The 15653-nt window shown below is 50.9% G+C and overlaps 1 protein-coding gene across 7 annotated transcripts in view; it reads right to left on the bottom strand.

Annotated features, from left to right (window-relative positions):
- The window catches only part of Gdpd5 (glycerophosphodiester phosphodiesterase domain containing 5), a 93991-nt gene that overhangs the window by 16195 nt on the left and 62143 nt on the right, over positions 1-15653 (bottom strand). For 6 of the 7 annotated variants that reach the window (XM_010603309.2, XM_033764224.1, XM_010603310.2 and 3 more), the window contains 6 exons: positions 12970-13073; positions 9594-9687; positions 9001-9060; positions 2991-3089; positions 2610-2703; positions 2080-2225 (listed from right to left, as the gene is read on the bottom strand). In XM_010603309.2, the coding sequence (XP_010601611.1) occupies positions 2080-2225; positions 2610-2703; positions 2991-3089; positions 9001-9060; positions 9594-9687; positions 12970-13073 (597 nt within the window). Of the gene's footprint in view, positions 1-2079; positions 2226-2609; positions 2704-2990; positions 3090-9000; positions 9061-9593; positions 9688-12541; positions 12901-12969; positions 13074-15653 lie in introns of those variants that run through there. The other variant, XM_010603311.3, reaches the window with a different exon arrangement.

Consider the following 15653-nt stretch of genomic DNA (forward strand, 5'->3'; position numbering starts at 1 on the left):
CGTTAATGTGCTAAGTTGCCCAGGCTGGGCTAATTCTTACCATCCTCCTGCCTTAGCCTCTCAGAGAAGACAGGATTTTGAATGTTCCCCAAATGATGAAGTGATAAATGTCTGAGGTAGTGCTCATCACCATGAGTTGTCATTATCATATACATGTATGGAAATACATTGTGCTCCATAAATATGTACACTATGTATCAATTAAAGCAAATAAATTAATTCTAAAATAAACGCCATAAAGATGTAACCAGCCAGATGCAAAAGGTAAAAAAGTCTACAGGACAAATGACTCAGTCATTTCAACAAATAGCAAAAAGGACAAAATGGCAGGGGGCTGTTACAGACTAAAAGATACTCAGGAGATATGCATCAACCAGACACTCTGTAGATATCATGTGGATCTTGATTCTTAACAACTGAACTATGTATTTTTCAGACAACGGAAGAAAATTGAACACAGATTTGATAGTAGATAATATTAAGATACTGTTAATTTGGGTGAGTATATATAATAGCATTGTGGTTATATTTTGAGAAAACACCCTCATGGTTAGAGATACAGCCTGAAGTATGTATGGATGAAATGGTATGTCATTTAGGGCTTGCTAAATATAGCAGAGAAAAAATAGGACCAATGAAGCAAGAATTGCAAAATGTCAATAAATGTAGAAGATATATTCTTTATATGGTTCTTCATGATAGGCTGAATTATCTTTCTCACTCCTGTGTATGTTTGAAAATTTTCTGCTAAAGAAACAATCCTTTCTGGGACCAATTCCTTTTCCTTTCTGCTCTCTCTCCTGCTTTGGTAGTTTTTGTCCCCCAGCCTCCAGAGCCAGTGAGACTGCTTGCCCATCCCCAACATTGGGCCTGCTTCCTTGGGCAGCCCTTCTCAGTTTTCAAAGTAGCCAGCAGCACGGGTATCCTTAAAACTCAGGCTAACAGGGGACTGATTTCTCTAAGACATACAGGAAGCATGTGGCAAAAGTGGACACCAAGTCCAGATTTCAACTGGACGACTCTGACAGGTGCCAGGACCAAGGTGGGGTTTGATGGGAGGGTACCAGGGGCCAGCTTAGGACCATAGGACTCACTCTTACCTAGAAAATAATGCCCACCTCATGCAATAGGAAGGACCTACAGCCCCATCAGACACATCCTTTTTTGGTTTTGTTTATTTTGTTTTGTTTTTCTTTTGATGCTGGGATCAAACCCAGAGCCTCACAAATGCTAAGCAAGCACTCTACCACTAAGCTATATCCCAGCTCAGATGTATCCTGTTAAAACAATGTCTCTGTGTTTCCCCTTGACCTCCCTGAACTCTGATGGCACCTTGGAAATCCCGACAGCAAACTCTCAGGAAGTCTCAAGTGCCCCCTCGGGGTGAGAACCGGTACTGCCCCTGTTGAGAAGCAAGGGCTTTTGAGGTGTTATGTTTGGGCTCCTCACCTGTGCCAACTTCCGCTTCTCACACCCTGTGGCAGGCACTCTTGCTCTTCCTATCGCACAGGATGAGGGAACCAAGCACAGGGAGGATAGCAGTTGTCTGTGCTGCACCATGACGAAGGCCCAGCTGGCTCTGCCCAGGCAGCACAGCTCTGCCGGCTGTCCCAACCTCAGCTCTCTCATGGAGTGCACAGCAGCTTGGTGTTAGAACAGGGTGCTAACTTAGACTTTGTCATCTCTTTTCTATTGAGTCGGTTCAACTGTCTTCCCTTGAGCAGCTGACTGAGCTATATCCTAGCTCTCCTGCACCATGGCCTGACTGCTTCCTGCCACTTGTCCCTGGCCCCAGACCCTCAACCAGGAGCTCTCTCCAGGTCTTCTTACCCCAAGAGCTGGTGTTAGGCTGAAATCCTCCTGTATCTCTGGAGGGTCCGTAGGACATCTATAGGTTCTTCAGGATTTGGTGCCGTCCAGCCTCTCCAGGCCTTTGTACCAGTCCTTCCCATATGCCTCCTCAGAGAGCTAATAATGACCCTTGTCTTTATGTCATCCCAATTTGCCCACAAATCTTTCCCTGGAATGGCAGATGTACCCACCCCATCCCGTCTGTTAGGATACTCAGGTGGCACTCACCATAGGGGCCCCACGATGGCCGATGAGGGCAGGCTTGGGGCCCAGGTCCTTTTTCTCCATGATGCAGGGAGAGGAGATGGTGAGAGGGGCCAGGTAGAGGGCAAAAACCACAGTGAAGAAGGTGCAGAGAATGGTCACCTGCGAAGCTGCAGACACAGACCGTGAGCACCTCCTGTAAGCCATTCGATACCTTCCTGGACCCACCACAAGCCTGGGATGGCCAGAGTGGGAGACAGGACCAGGTGGTCTGTACCCACTCTTGGTAGGAAGGCAGACCCACCTTCAGTTCACACACGTGTGCACACACAGTCACGGACACTCAGAGGAAGAGTATCGTGGGAGGCTGCAGAGGTTGCAAACTTCAGTGGCATCTGTGGCCACTCTGAGCCAGACCCCGTGCTGAGCTCAGAAGCCCCACCTCATCCCCAGTGAGATGCAGGCTAAGTGGGATAAAGTCCCAGAGGGGCAGGCCAGGCTGGCCTTGGTACCGTGGGGAGCAAGAAGGGCAGGGCTTACAGAATGGTACTCACAGGACCGCTCTGCACGGGCGAACTGTCCTGCCACGATCCAGGAGAGCATTGTGACAGCAGCCAGGGCTCCCAAGTGCAGGAATGGCAGTGTGCCCTACATGTGGGAGGAGACAGGAAGGCCCTGGGACTCCCATCCCTGCCTAAATCAGGTCACCAGCATACTGACAGTCCATTCAGCAACCTCATCTCCACTCATGAGCTGAGGATGCTGGGAATCCAGTCACCCCGGGTTGTAGCATCTTCCCTGTCTCTCGCTTGCTGTGTGACCCTAGACTCTTCCCTCCCCCTTTCTGGGCCTTGGTGTGGAGAAGCAGGAGTAGTAAAAGGCATGGCCCGTTGCAAGGGTTCTGGAGTAGTCTCCCCACCTCCTTCCCTGCTTACCTGCAGGGAGATCAGCAGCACTTCCCACTCGTCCTCCCACAGCTGGGCCACTGATGACATGGCCACCACTGTGGAGGCCAGGATGACCACCAGCCCAATCTGGAAGGGGGAAGCAGCACAGAGAGGGTCAGAGCAGGTGTGAGGGGCCCTACTGTATCTAAGGAGGACAAGGGAGAGCCCAGGAGACAGATATGGGGAGAGATGGACACAGCAGGAAAGGAGGATGAAGCAGGGCAGAAGGAAAGAGGAAAGTGATTGGCATGGGCTGAAGGACAGCCAAAGACAGGGAGAGAGGGGACAGCCAGAGACAGAGGAGCAGGCCAAACCTGAGAGGAAAGGACAGAGCAGAAGAGAAGGAAAGGTGGAGAGAAGACGAGATGAGGCGGAAAAACACGAAGCCCAGAGGGTCTCCTTGGGCCACCTAGCGGCACTTCCTGTAGAAGCAAGGGGTGAGGAAGGACTGCCCTCTGGCACTGTCTCCCAGGCTCACCAACCCCAGCCTCTGGGCATCCAGCTTCTGGTGTATTATAAGGCTGCCTTCCGCAGTTCCTGCAGAAAACCAGGACCACAGCTGTGACAGAGGACCAGGGAAAATCTTCAGGGGACATATTTCTTTGGGGACAGATGGCACTTGAAACCCTTAACCAAATAAAACTAAGCTCACATTTCCTGCTACCGAGCTCCCAGCACTAACCCCAGGAGCCCTGGTCTGCCTCCCCACTCTCTCCACCTCTCCAAACCTGCTCCCTCAGCCCAGCCACCCCTCTATTCCAGCATCCTGAAGCCCCTACTCTTCTGAAGGCCCACCAAGGCCACACACATTACCAGCTGGCTTCTCAGACTCATCCCCCAGGGCACTGCTCACCTCCTTGCTCCCATCAATCTGTTTTGCCAACAAGGTCCTCACGCCCCCATCTCCTCCCACAAAACCTTTTCTGGGCAGCAGCATTTGAGAGCTTCCACCAACTGAGCAAGGGCCACGTGGACTTTCTAGACATGAAGGCAGAGACGTAGCCTGTCTGTCTTTGCTCCCCACCAGGCAGGGGAGATGAGTTCTTGCCTGGGATTAAGTTTTCCTTTGGAGCCTTGATACTTTAGTTCATTGGCATGGAAACAAGCACCTCCCTAAGAAATAGTTAACAAGGCTGAGAAAAGTTGAGGGTCTCTATGGGCTGCGACAAGGCCATGCAGGTGTGTGTGCCTGGGTCTGTGAGAGCACTTCAGGGTGTCCCTCAGGTGTACGTCTGATGTCCCACATGAGGTCCTATATTCATTTCACACCCAGGAACATGTGGCCTGCTTCCCTGGCCTCACGGCTTTGCAGGGGCAGGTCCAGAAACAAACAGCCTCTGCCCACCTCAGGGCTAGGCTGCAGTCAGGGAGGTGAGGAGTCTCTGGGAGGCTTCTCCCATCCTGAGAAGCCCTTTCCTAGGCATCCAGGTTACATCCCTCCTCCCACTTCCCCTCCAGGCATCTGCCCTCTGTGGCCAGGGAGATAGCGGGCATCCCTGAAGGGTTGTTTCTGTGTGCACAACAGCCAGGGAAAATAGTTGCAATAAAACCAATTCCTTATAATCTTAATACAATTAAAACTTCATCATCTCTAGGTTTTATAGTTGCTGCAGTGGTAACCATAGTGCTCAGCAGCACACTCAATGTTCAGTGTGGGATTTCCTCCCTTCATCATGTCCATAAAGCACAGTGATAGCACTGACTTGTAACATTGTGCTCCCGTACTTACAGCTGACTGGGGAGGATACAGCCCTAGAAACAGACCATGGTCCTCCTCTGAGATACTGGTCTTTTGGTTTTCTGTCCTGCTGGGGCTATGGTTTGTGATGGCAACAGGATGGGTGGAGGGGGCAGTGGGATGTTCATTCATTCATTCAGTCAGTCCTCATTCATTCAGTGAGTCTTGCCTGGGGGTCAGGACCAGACAGCAGTTGGAACCTAGCCTTGCAGTGGTGCAACAGGATGGCCTCCTTGGGGTATCTGGCCTCTGGGTTCTGGGGTACCAGTGGCAGACAGTGGCCCAAGGTGAAAAAACACACTTGAGTTACCTCCTGATCCAAATCCTGGCTCCATGCATTTGGGGAGGGGACCTTCTCAAGGGAGCTTCCCTCAGCTGGGACATGGGGATGGTAAGTGTCTACCTGGAAGGGATTTGGAGAAGATAAATAAGAAAATGCATGAAATGCTTAGTACAGAGGTTGTACCAGCAGGAAATGCTTGCCACAGGTAAGTGCTCTCAGCTGAATAGGGTTATGTGCAGAGTGGATGGATTAGTGCGATGACTTCCTTAACTACTGCCGGAGGGAGACAGGCTGGACACCAGCAAGAACTGTGGAGCTTGGGCCAGTCATTGAGGAGAAGTCTTCATTCACTGGAAGGGCTGATGAAGTGGGCATGGTGGGAAAGCGGGCAGAGGTGTGGATCAAGCCTGCATTGGAGGCAAAGGATCAGCCCAGTTCACCTGGCCTCGGTTTGTGGCCTCTGGGTCGCTGACAGACCCTCCTCTGTGCAGGCCTCAGTGGCCACTGCTGTCTGTGCAGCAGGGAAGAAAAGAAATGATAGATGGGAGCAGTACAGGCTGCTTGGGCTATGACAGGGTGTCTGGGAGGTGAGAGCTATGACCAGAGCCCCCTAAAGGTGGCACTGAACTGATTCTGGGTGGTAGATGTGGCCAGAAGGGACAGCTCAGGAGAGGGTTTCCTGTTTACCTCCCATAAAGTCTCAATTTCCCCTTCATTCCTGGCCCTGAGCTTTTCCTGGAAGCTCACCTTGGTTGGGGAGGGATAGGTTTCTGGGAGATAGGAGCTCTGGGTGACTGGGGAGGAGAAGGGAAGTCCCCAGGAGGGCTCTCGGACCAACCTACAGCACCAGGCCTCAGCCCAGATGGCTCCCCACCCACTCTGAGCATCTTGAGCCTTTACTCCTCAGGACTCAGGGCAACCAGGGACTCAAAATACAGGTCATGATTAAAACTTCAGCCTTCAAAGCAGCTTGATACTGGTATAAGACCAGAGAGATAAATGACAGTAAGTAAAAAGTTCATAACTAGCTCTGAATGTATTAAAATATATAGTATATAATCAAAGTGGCATCTCAGATTAGAGGGGAAGGCTGGCTTACTCAGTGGAGACAGCTGGGGACACTGGGAAGCCATCTACAAGGAACTAAGTAAGATCACACCATGCTCCAAAATAACTTCTAAAACAGATTTAAAATTTTTTTTTCAATGTTAAAAGAAGTAAAAACATGTAATTACCAAGTAATGCCACAGAGAAATTTTATATAATCTCAGAGTGGGAAAGACCTTTCCAAGTTTGACAAAAAAACCAGAGGCCAGAAGAAGAGGTGAGAAATTCAAGTACTCAGTAATTTCTTAAAATCCCTATGGCACAAATACAATAAGCAAAGCCAAAAGATGAATGACAAACTAGGGGAAATTATCTGCAGTTCATCAGCCAAAAGGCCCATTTCCAAATCTATAAAGATCTCCTGCAAATTGATAAGCAAAGAGCAAATCCCACAGAAAAAAAGGGCAAAAGATATGGAGAGACCTTTGCTAGAGAAGAAAATACAAACGACTTAATCCTGTGAGAAAGGCCAAATGTAACTCATCTTAAGGGAAATGCAAATTAAAAGTATAGTGAGGAACCACTGTCACCCATCACACTGGCAAAGATGAAGACATCAGCTAACTCCGGATGGGTGAGGGTGTTTTCCATAAGCATGGCCGTACATTGCCAAGGGAGCACATCCTGGTGACATCTGGCAAAGAGGCTTTTTGGCAAGATCAAAATGATAAAAGTACATGTTCTTAACTGAGAAACTCCTCTCCCAGGTCACTGTCACACTGCTGTAGTGAAGGACTGGAAGCAACTGGACTGATTGGAGTCATCTACAGGGGACTAGCTGGACAGCTCTGGAATTAGGGACTGTCTACAGCAGGGAGCAGGAGCAGGTGATGGCACCTGTGCGGTGCTCTCAATGTACCCAATGAAGAGGTCCTCCAAGCATTTGTAAGGGGCAGGGCACGGGGGCGCTGGGCCATTCATGTTTAAAGGAAAAGAAAAAGGAAATGTTTTCTGTTTTCTGAATGGGCTTCACATATCTCTAGAAAGACAACAGGGAGATTTTCATGTACACTTTTTTTTTCTCTCTTTTGAGTTTTGAACCACATCAGTGTATTACATGGTCAGAAATGAATCGAACAAACAAAAGAATATAGATTCCTAAGAATCTTGGAATGCAGTGACAGAAGTTTGGAAAGAATGCATCCAGAGCACTTCCAAGTCCTTAGTAAAGCATCCATAAGCCCTCTACTCTCCCTCCTGCTAGGTTCAGTTCTCCCCCAGATCTCTGGGAGGGGCTAGGGCAGAGGAAAGCACACCTGAGGAGATGGCAATGGCAGAGGAGGGGATGTTATTCCCTACATCGATCCACCACTTCCGGCTCTCTCAGTGGCTCTACAGGACACTCCACTAGGATGAAGCAGGTGTGACCTGGCCTGCTGAGAGCTGGGCATGGCCCCAGGAGGTGACCACAATGTGTGCGGCCCCACCCAGAGTGCCAGCTGGTGCAGTTCTTTCATGTGTCAGCTTTACAGCCAGGAGAAGAAAGTGCCTCAATGAGGGAGGTGCAAAAGCCCCAAAGGAAACCTCAGAGTAGAGTGATCAGCAGGAGAAAGGTGGAACAGAACCAGGACTACGTGTTGCTCTTAACCCTTGCAAGACTTTGGTCATGTGGGTCTGGCTCCCAAGCTCCTTACCCATGTAACTGACCACAGAGCCCGTCCTGTCTCCTGTATCCCCAATCTGTTCACAGGCACTGCCTCCTCCACACAGCCCAACCCAAGCTCACCAGTCCCTCTTCCTCTTCTGGATCCCTGTCCCACTTCTGGCTGGAGAGAGCTCTTTCTTTTGGAGTCACTCTGACCCCATCTCATGGGCAAATGATTGTTTCTGAACATTTCTGTCCCTTCCTAAATGGCACATCCACCATGGGCCTGGCTCTGGGAACAAGGATGATTTGGCCCTCTGCCATGGCCCAGTGTTCTTGGGAGACAGGGGTGTCATGGACAGGTTTGCACCACCTTTGTTCCCCTGCTATGCAGAGCAGGCACCAGAGACCCATACTCAGCACCAACTATGTGGTAAGGCCTTGTAAAAAGCCTGCTCTGGGTGTGGGCCTGGGCTTGGGTTTGGTGCTGGACTGAGAAGAGTGTCGGTGCCAATTCTAGCCTGCAAGGAGCACCAGACCAGAACAGGTTGGAGTTGGGGAGCCAGATGGACACTTAAAACACAGATGCCCGAAATGTAGCAGAGGAGGCTGCCAGGGCGGGGAGCCCTGGGGGAGAAGGCTGTGCAGACACGGGAGGAGTAACAAGAAAAGAATTAAAAGAGAGAGTGAGCACAAGAGCAAGGGGCTGGAAGCAGAGAAGAAGCAGGCATGTTAGGAAGGCTGGAGGTGTCTCCTGTGGCAGAAGTGGAGGGGACTGTTCCTGACAGGAGCAGGGTGATGTCGGCAGGGCCAGATCATGGGGGTGGGGGTTGGGTCACTCTGGGAGCCATGAAAGAGGTTTTAAGAAAATTACTTCACTGGATCAGGGTTTAATAAAGAGCTCACTGAAGAACAAAGAGGAAATTCAGATGTGAGGCCCCAGTAGGCCAGGGCTGCAAAATGAGCCATGAACTATGCTGGTTCAGCATGTGGCTGTGGGACTAGAAACCCAGACCTTCCACTTGCAAACCGGGAGACCTGGGCAAGTTACTTAACCTCCCTGTACCTCGGCTCTTCCACCTACAAAATGGGATGGTGACAGCCTACACCACAGGGCTGCTGTGACAGGTACATGAGTGACTACATGCCAGGCTGTGAGAAGTGTGCTGTAGGAGCCACCAGGGCAGTTCCAGCCAGGATCCAGGGGAGGATGGTGAGTCCCGGCTCTTCCTCCACTGTGCGGCCTCCAGCCCCCTCCCCTCCCAGCCCCAGCAGCACCCCTTACCTTGTGCAGCCAGTACAGGTTCATCTGTTGCCCCACGACGATGTGACATAGTGCCAGCACCTGAGGAGTGGCCCCAGGGTGGCAGTCAGACCCCATGTGTGACTGGGCCTGACCTAGAACAGTCAGGAAATGATGTGATGGGAGTGCCCAGCCCAGCCCCATCCAGCCCAGCCCAAGCCTGGCCTCCTTGTAGCTTATACCAGGCCTCCAGGCTCCTTCTGAGATCTTTTTCTCTTAAAAGGTCACAGGACCTGCTGCACTTGGAAGGTCCAACTTAATTCATCAAGTGTTGGGATTCTGAAACAGGCCCCATGGAGTCCCCGTCCAGAATGGGCGGGCCTGAGTCTCTGTGAGGAGAACATCAGGAGCAGAGTTCCTGGAAGGGGCAGTATGCAGGGTGACATGGGAGCTGGGATGGCTCTTGCTAGGCTTGAAGGGACAGCTGGGGGGGCACTGGCAAAACAGGTAACCTCCCACCTTGGCGGACCTAGGCTTCAAGGTGCAGTGACACCAGCTTCCTATTTAGGCCAGGGCAGGGCCCTCCCCCTTCTCCAGGAGCAAGGCCACCTGACCTCTAGGACAGCCCCACATACCAGGAGGCCTGCAATATATGTAAAGGCGGTGGCTGTGGTCACAAGGATGGGCACAGACCAGTCGCTCCAGTAGCCCATGCGGTTGTAGAGGTACCTGCGGGATGAGAAGGGCAGAGGGTCACATCTCTCCTAGGCCACTGCCTGGCCCAGGAGCCTGGATGGGCTCAAGTCTCACAGAGCTGCAACTAGGCAGACAACAGGGCGGGGTGGGGCATTCCCACACCATCAGTCCTGTCTGTGCCAGACGGACATCTGGGGCCCAAGAAACATAAAGATATACATAAAGAAACATAAAGATAACAAGAACAATTCTACCGTCCAGAAATAACTGCTACCAAGACCACACTGGATTGTCTTCCCGTGTGTCCCCCAGGCCTATATATTTGTGTGAACAGCAAAGCTGGGACCCCATTGCACCCAGGAGAGCGGGCAGAAGCATGGCTTTGGGTGAGACACACACTGGGCTTGGGTCTCCATTCTACCTCTTACTGGCTTACAGGGCCTTATAGAGGTGACAGGACTTACCAATTCCTAGATTGTAATGCTTATCTTGATTTGATTTCAGTGTGAAATGTGAAAATACAGGGTCTTGAAATGGACCAAATGTAACTGTCCTAGTGTCCTTTTCTACAGGATGAGGACAAGACGAGAATGCCCTTCAGAGGGTCTTGAGAGGATAAAAGGCGATAAAGCACAGGGTGAATACTCAAAAAAAACCTCTCAGCACAAGTTTTTACTGATGTTAGTGAAGTGTTGAGGAACGTGATTTTTTAAAAAGAGCCACATGGTATATTGACTTCATGTGCCTTATATAGTCAACTTTTATTAATGGCACTTCTCCAGTATTCTCTATTATGACAATAAAAAACTGTATAAATTTGTACATAACTTTTTATATTTCTGAATATTCCCTTAGGACAGATTACTATAAGTAGAATTACAGAATTCCTATAAATAGAATTAAGTTCAAAGGGAACAAACATTTGAAGGCTCCCGATAGATACAAAGACAGAACCACGCATATCTTCCTTGTACAACTAGGGAAATAGAGGCTCAGGAAAGGCAGCAACTTGCTCAAGGCTGTGAAGAGAATCTGAGCCAGCACTAGGCCACGTCAGCCTGTTACCATCCTGGGCCTTGGCAAAAGGCTAGGAGGGGACACCAGGAGAACCCTAGGGGGCATTTGCCTCCCCGACCCTGTCCCCAGGGCCTCACACAGAGTCCAGGGTGACATTACTGAGAATGCTCATCTTAGTGCATAGTTGGGGAAACTGAAACCCATAGAAGAGCAAGACTTACAACTACTCCTGAAAGATGCTCTGATCACACTTGTTTCTTAGGTACAACCACTTTGGCAAGGAGCCTTTCAGGAAAGCAACAGCCAGATGACCTCCCCGTCTTTCTCCTCCCCACTCCACTGACCTCCTGGGTCTTACTCTCATCTTTCTGCTGCATGGACTAACCCCAGATGCTCATGAAGACCAGGGTAGGCCCTCCTGAACCCCAAGACCAAGCCCCAGGAAACTGAGGTGACAGGTCAAGGAGCTGCAGGTCCCCGGCATCCCTAGGTTCCCAGGCAGGCCTTTCCTTGCAGCCTCCCTGACAAGGCAGACACCTGTCCGCTGATGAGTCTCTCAGTGACAGGGAGCGCCCTCTGGAAACGCGGGTGGCTCTGCGGACAACATAATACAGTCAGGCTCAAGTGTCTGCCCCAGATCTGTCTGCATCTCACTGTGTGACAGTGTGAAGGCTATTTAACCTCCCTGAGCTTTGTTCGCTTTAGAGTGCCCTCAGTATATGTTTCTGGCCCTGACTGGTTGAAGCTTGTTCCTCGTGGGGCCTCAATTACCCCATCTGTACCACATTACCTTCCAGTTCAGCAGAACTATCCAGGGTCTATCTTCAAGAAACATTAAGAATGTTCCCATGATTCACAATAGTACCTGAGCTTTGGATACCTACAGAATTTATTTATTATATTTAATAAAAACCAGAGGCCACCTCTGGGACTTGGCTGGGCTTCAGCTCATTTTGCTGAGCTATTGTGGGATAGGAGTGAGACAGCAGCAGATCATTTATTATGCTTGTTAATGATGATGGCACAGCCTGGTGCTGTAGAAAGTGGACATCTGACACCATATACCATAAACAGAGTCAGGATTCTCGCAGAATCCCAGAACCATGGCCTATCAGCGTCCAAGTCCTAGGAACCCCATACTCTTATATCATAGCCACCTTCCAGCTGGAGACCTGGTCTCCCAGGAAGCAGTCATCCCATGTGGGTGCAGCCCTGAGCTCTCCCATGTCGCTCATCCCAATTTGCCCTCAGAATGACCCGGTGAAGTTGGAGTTACCCTGTTTTACAGAGAAAGAGAGAGGCTCAGAGCATACTGATGACTTGTTCATAGTCACACTGACCTGAACTTCTGATCAGCACAGGACAGGTAGGAGCAGCTCTGGCTTCTCAACTCTAACTGCCCCCACCTGGCTGTGTGACCTGGGCCTCGGTCTCCAAAGCTGTCAAAGAAAAGGTTCCCACTAGCACCTAGGACCCTTCCCCGACTCATGGCCTTTTACTGTTTAATGAAAGGCAGGCAGTGGAGAGGGAAGAAAAAGAGATGGTGTCTTCCTGTCCCAGGTACCTGCCTCCAAAAGCCCTGCTCTTGGACCTGAGTTGCCCATGGAGGAGTCTGAATTGTTCCAGACTACGGCATCTTGCCAGCCCTTTCCAGGAGGCCCAGGAGCATGGGACACTCTTTTTCAGAAGGCTTGGTCTCTCTGGGTCCTGGAGGTTTTAAAATTTTATTTTACTATTTGGTACTGGTGATCAAACTCAGGACCTTGCATTTGTGAGGCAGACACGGTGCCCCTGAGCTAAATCCCCAGCCCTTTTTGTGGTTTTTTGAGACAGGGTCTTACTATGCAGTCCAGAACAGCTTTCAACTCACAATGTAGCTCAGGCTGGGCTCGAACTCATGGGATCCTCCTATCCAGCTTTGGGGCTTGGAGTTTTTATCTACAAAGTGGGTGACTAGAGGTCCCAGTCCTGGGCTGAGTGCAGCCCCATCCCACTCTTTCTTTCCATGGTGTGGCACTAGGGAGGTACTCCCGCATCTCTTCAGTGCTTCGGCTCCTGCCTCTTCAGGTCACAGGCCCAGCCCAACCATCCTTCAAGGCCTTCCAAGGCCCATTCCCAAGCTGAGTGCTCTGAGAAGTCTTCCAAACCCTGCAAGTGGGCAGGATAGAAGTTCAGGCTGGTCTTGCTCAGGCTGCAGAGAGATGGTAGCAGAGCCTTGCTGGCTAACCTGGGGGAGAGATTCAAATGCGAGTCCCCAGGTCCCCTCCACTGGATGCCAGGGAGCCCTAGCCCACTCACCAGTTGAATTCATCATAGTCATTATGGACTTCCCACCAGAAGTAGAGCCAGGTGAGCGTGAGGCCAAAGGTAAAGGTGAGCAGCAGGAACCAAAGGCGCTCCCACTGGAAGAAGAGAGGACAGAGGGGTCAAGTGTGGTCAGGGTGTCTCTTAGGCCATCTCCAACCCCAACCCGGAATCTCCCCACTCCTCCCTCTTTGTAGCCAAACTTGCCAGGCAGAATTATTGCCCTTTTTGTACTAATAAGGAACTAAGGCACAGAGTGGGGAAGTAACTTGTCCAACAACACAGAGCCCAAATCACAAAATAGTGGGAAGCCAGAAACAGGATCAGGAGTCCACCGCAGAGATATGTTCTTTCAGCTGCGGCCTGAGGCCTTTTCGGTGTGCCTTGCCCCCCACCCCTGCCCCGTTCTGGCAGAGTTCCCCTATTCTGATGATGATCTCTACCAGGATGGGAACTGAGCCTGTTTCTATTCCATTACTACATACGACTGAGCAGGAAGAGGCAAGAGGAGGAGGAAACGTTCTCTTACTGCCCAGACCCCTTCTATCCCACACTGCCCAGACAACTCAGTGGAGGCGTTAAACATGGTGTCTTGGGGGCCGGGGATTTAGCTCAGTGGTTTCGGCGCCTGCCTTGCAAGCACAAGGTCCCAAGTTTGATCCTCAGTACCAAAAAACAAAAACAAAAAAAACATGGTGTCTGCAGCCAGACTGCCTGGGAGCTGCGAATCCCTGTCCCCCACTTAAGAGATACACAACCTCAGGCAGGCTGTTCGCCTCTCAGGGCCTGTTTTCTCCTGTGAGATGAATCCAATACTGCTTACACGTTTAGGTTGCCCCGAGAACTAAATGAGATAACACAAGTCCAGTGCTCCAGAGGATGCCTGGGATGCTATACATCTATAAGCATCCTCTGCTTCTCTCCAGCATGCAGGAGGAGGCCCTCAACCCTTGTGATAAGTCCAGCTGCCACTACTATGCACTGTCACACACAGAGCCAGGCTGCTCAGCCCCACCTTGTACCTAAAGAGAGATGCAAAGGCAACAGTCCTCTGAAGCCCAGGCTTTCCCGCGGGCTTAGAGGCTGGGACGGTTTCTCAGAAAGCAGCCTCTTTGAGTCTGACCCACCTGGACACAGACTGACCCAAGCTCTATCTCTGGGCCCATAAACCCAGTGTTGGTCAAGAGTAGAGAAAACACGGCTAGGAGCGGGTCAGGCCTGTGCCTGTGTGGAGAGACTGAAACCTGGGAGCCACCAGCCAGAGAATGGTGGGGACTGCTGGGGAGCAGAGAAGGGTGGCAGCTCCTCTGCCTCCTGCAGCCAGGCCATGGAGCTGGCCTACAATGCCACGTATGCGCCAGTACCTTTCCACTAACACCCACCTGGCATCCTGGCCTGGCATCCCAGATCTAGTGCTTCAAATATTTTCTCCTGTTCCGTCCAATTTTTTGTTTTGTTTTGCTTTTTGTTTTTTGAGACAGGGTCACACTATGTAGTTCAGGATGAACTCACTAGCCTCGAACTCACAGTGATTCTCCTGTTTCAGCCTCCCAAGTGCCGGGATTCCAGGAGTGCACCACTATGCCTGGCTAGTCTAGTTCCTATTTGCTCCTAATAAATAGTCTTGTTTCCTGCAGTCTGCCAGGAAGGTCCCAGACCAACTTTATAATGTGAGTCTCCCAATGAGTGAGCCAGTTCCTGCAGTGACTCCCCTCCGGGCATGTCATGACTGAGCTCCTGGGCAGCCCCAGGGCCCACTCTGACCTGGCCCAGCCCAACCTCTGCATTTGCAGCTCCACACATGTACGGTACCCACAGCTTCCGAACAGCTCTGTCAAGCCTGGGCCTCTGCACCACCTGCTGACCCATCAGGCAATTCCTCCTCCATGCAGAGACCCCCTCCTCCCTGAGGTCATCCCTGGATGAATCCCATCTCCCCTTGCACCCCTCAGGCCTGGCACAGACCCCACAGTTCCAGGACTAGCTCTACAGAGCAGTTTCCCTGCTACACGTAGCACACTGAGGGCCCTGGGCAGCTTCATATTCCCAGGAGGCACAGGAAATTGAGAGGTGATAATGAACTGGTGGGTGACAAGATGCACCTTCTCCTACTCTAAATGGATATATGCTAACCCACAGACTTTACTGGAGCCCTGTCCACAGGATGGCTATCTTAGCAGGGATGGGGCCTCTGTCAACTACCTAGAAGACAAGGCTCTTTGAGGGCCCTGGTGAGGGGTAGACTCATGCCAGGATAAGGGACTCCTGGGCAAGGAGCCTGGAAGTCAAAAGGAATAGAGACTTTGCTGCGGGTATGGGGAGATGTCCTACGGGTATGGCAGGTATGTATGATAAGGGACCTAGGCCAGTGCTGACAGGTGGCTAGGAAGACTTCAGGTATCCTAGATGTGGGGAGGGCCCATAGCAGCCAGGGGTCCTGTGTATCATGGGCCACTCTCCTTAGTTGGCCAGATCCTTACAGTGGGGCAGGATAGGGCAAGAATGAGAAGTTGGTCTGGGTGTGGTGGTGCATGCCTTTAATTCCAGCACTTGGGAGGCTGAGGCAGGAGGATCTCTGGAAGTTCGAAGCCAGACTGGGCTACATAGTGAATTCAAAGGCAGCCTGAATTACACAGTGAGACCCTGACTCAAAAAAAAAAAAAAAAAAAAAAAAAAAA

The sequence above is a fragment of the Fukomys damarensis genome, unplaced genomic scaffold (assembly GCF_012274545.1).
Source record: "Fukomys damarensis isolate Sample0158 unplaced genomic scaffold, DMR_v1.0_HiC HiC_scaffold_16, whole genome shotgun sequence".
In the NCBI taxonomy this organism is placed as follows: domain Eukaryota; kingdom Metazoa; phylum Chordata; class Mammalia; order Rodentia; family Bathyergidae; genus Fukomys; species Fukomys damarensis.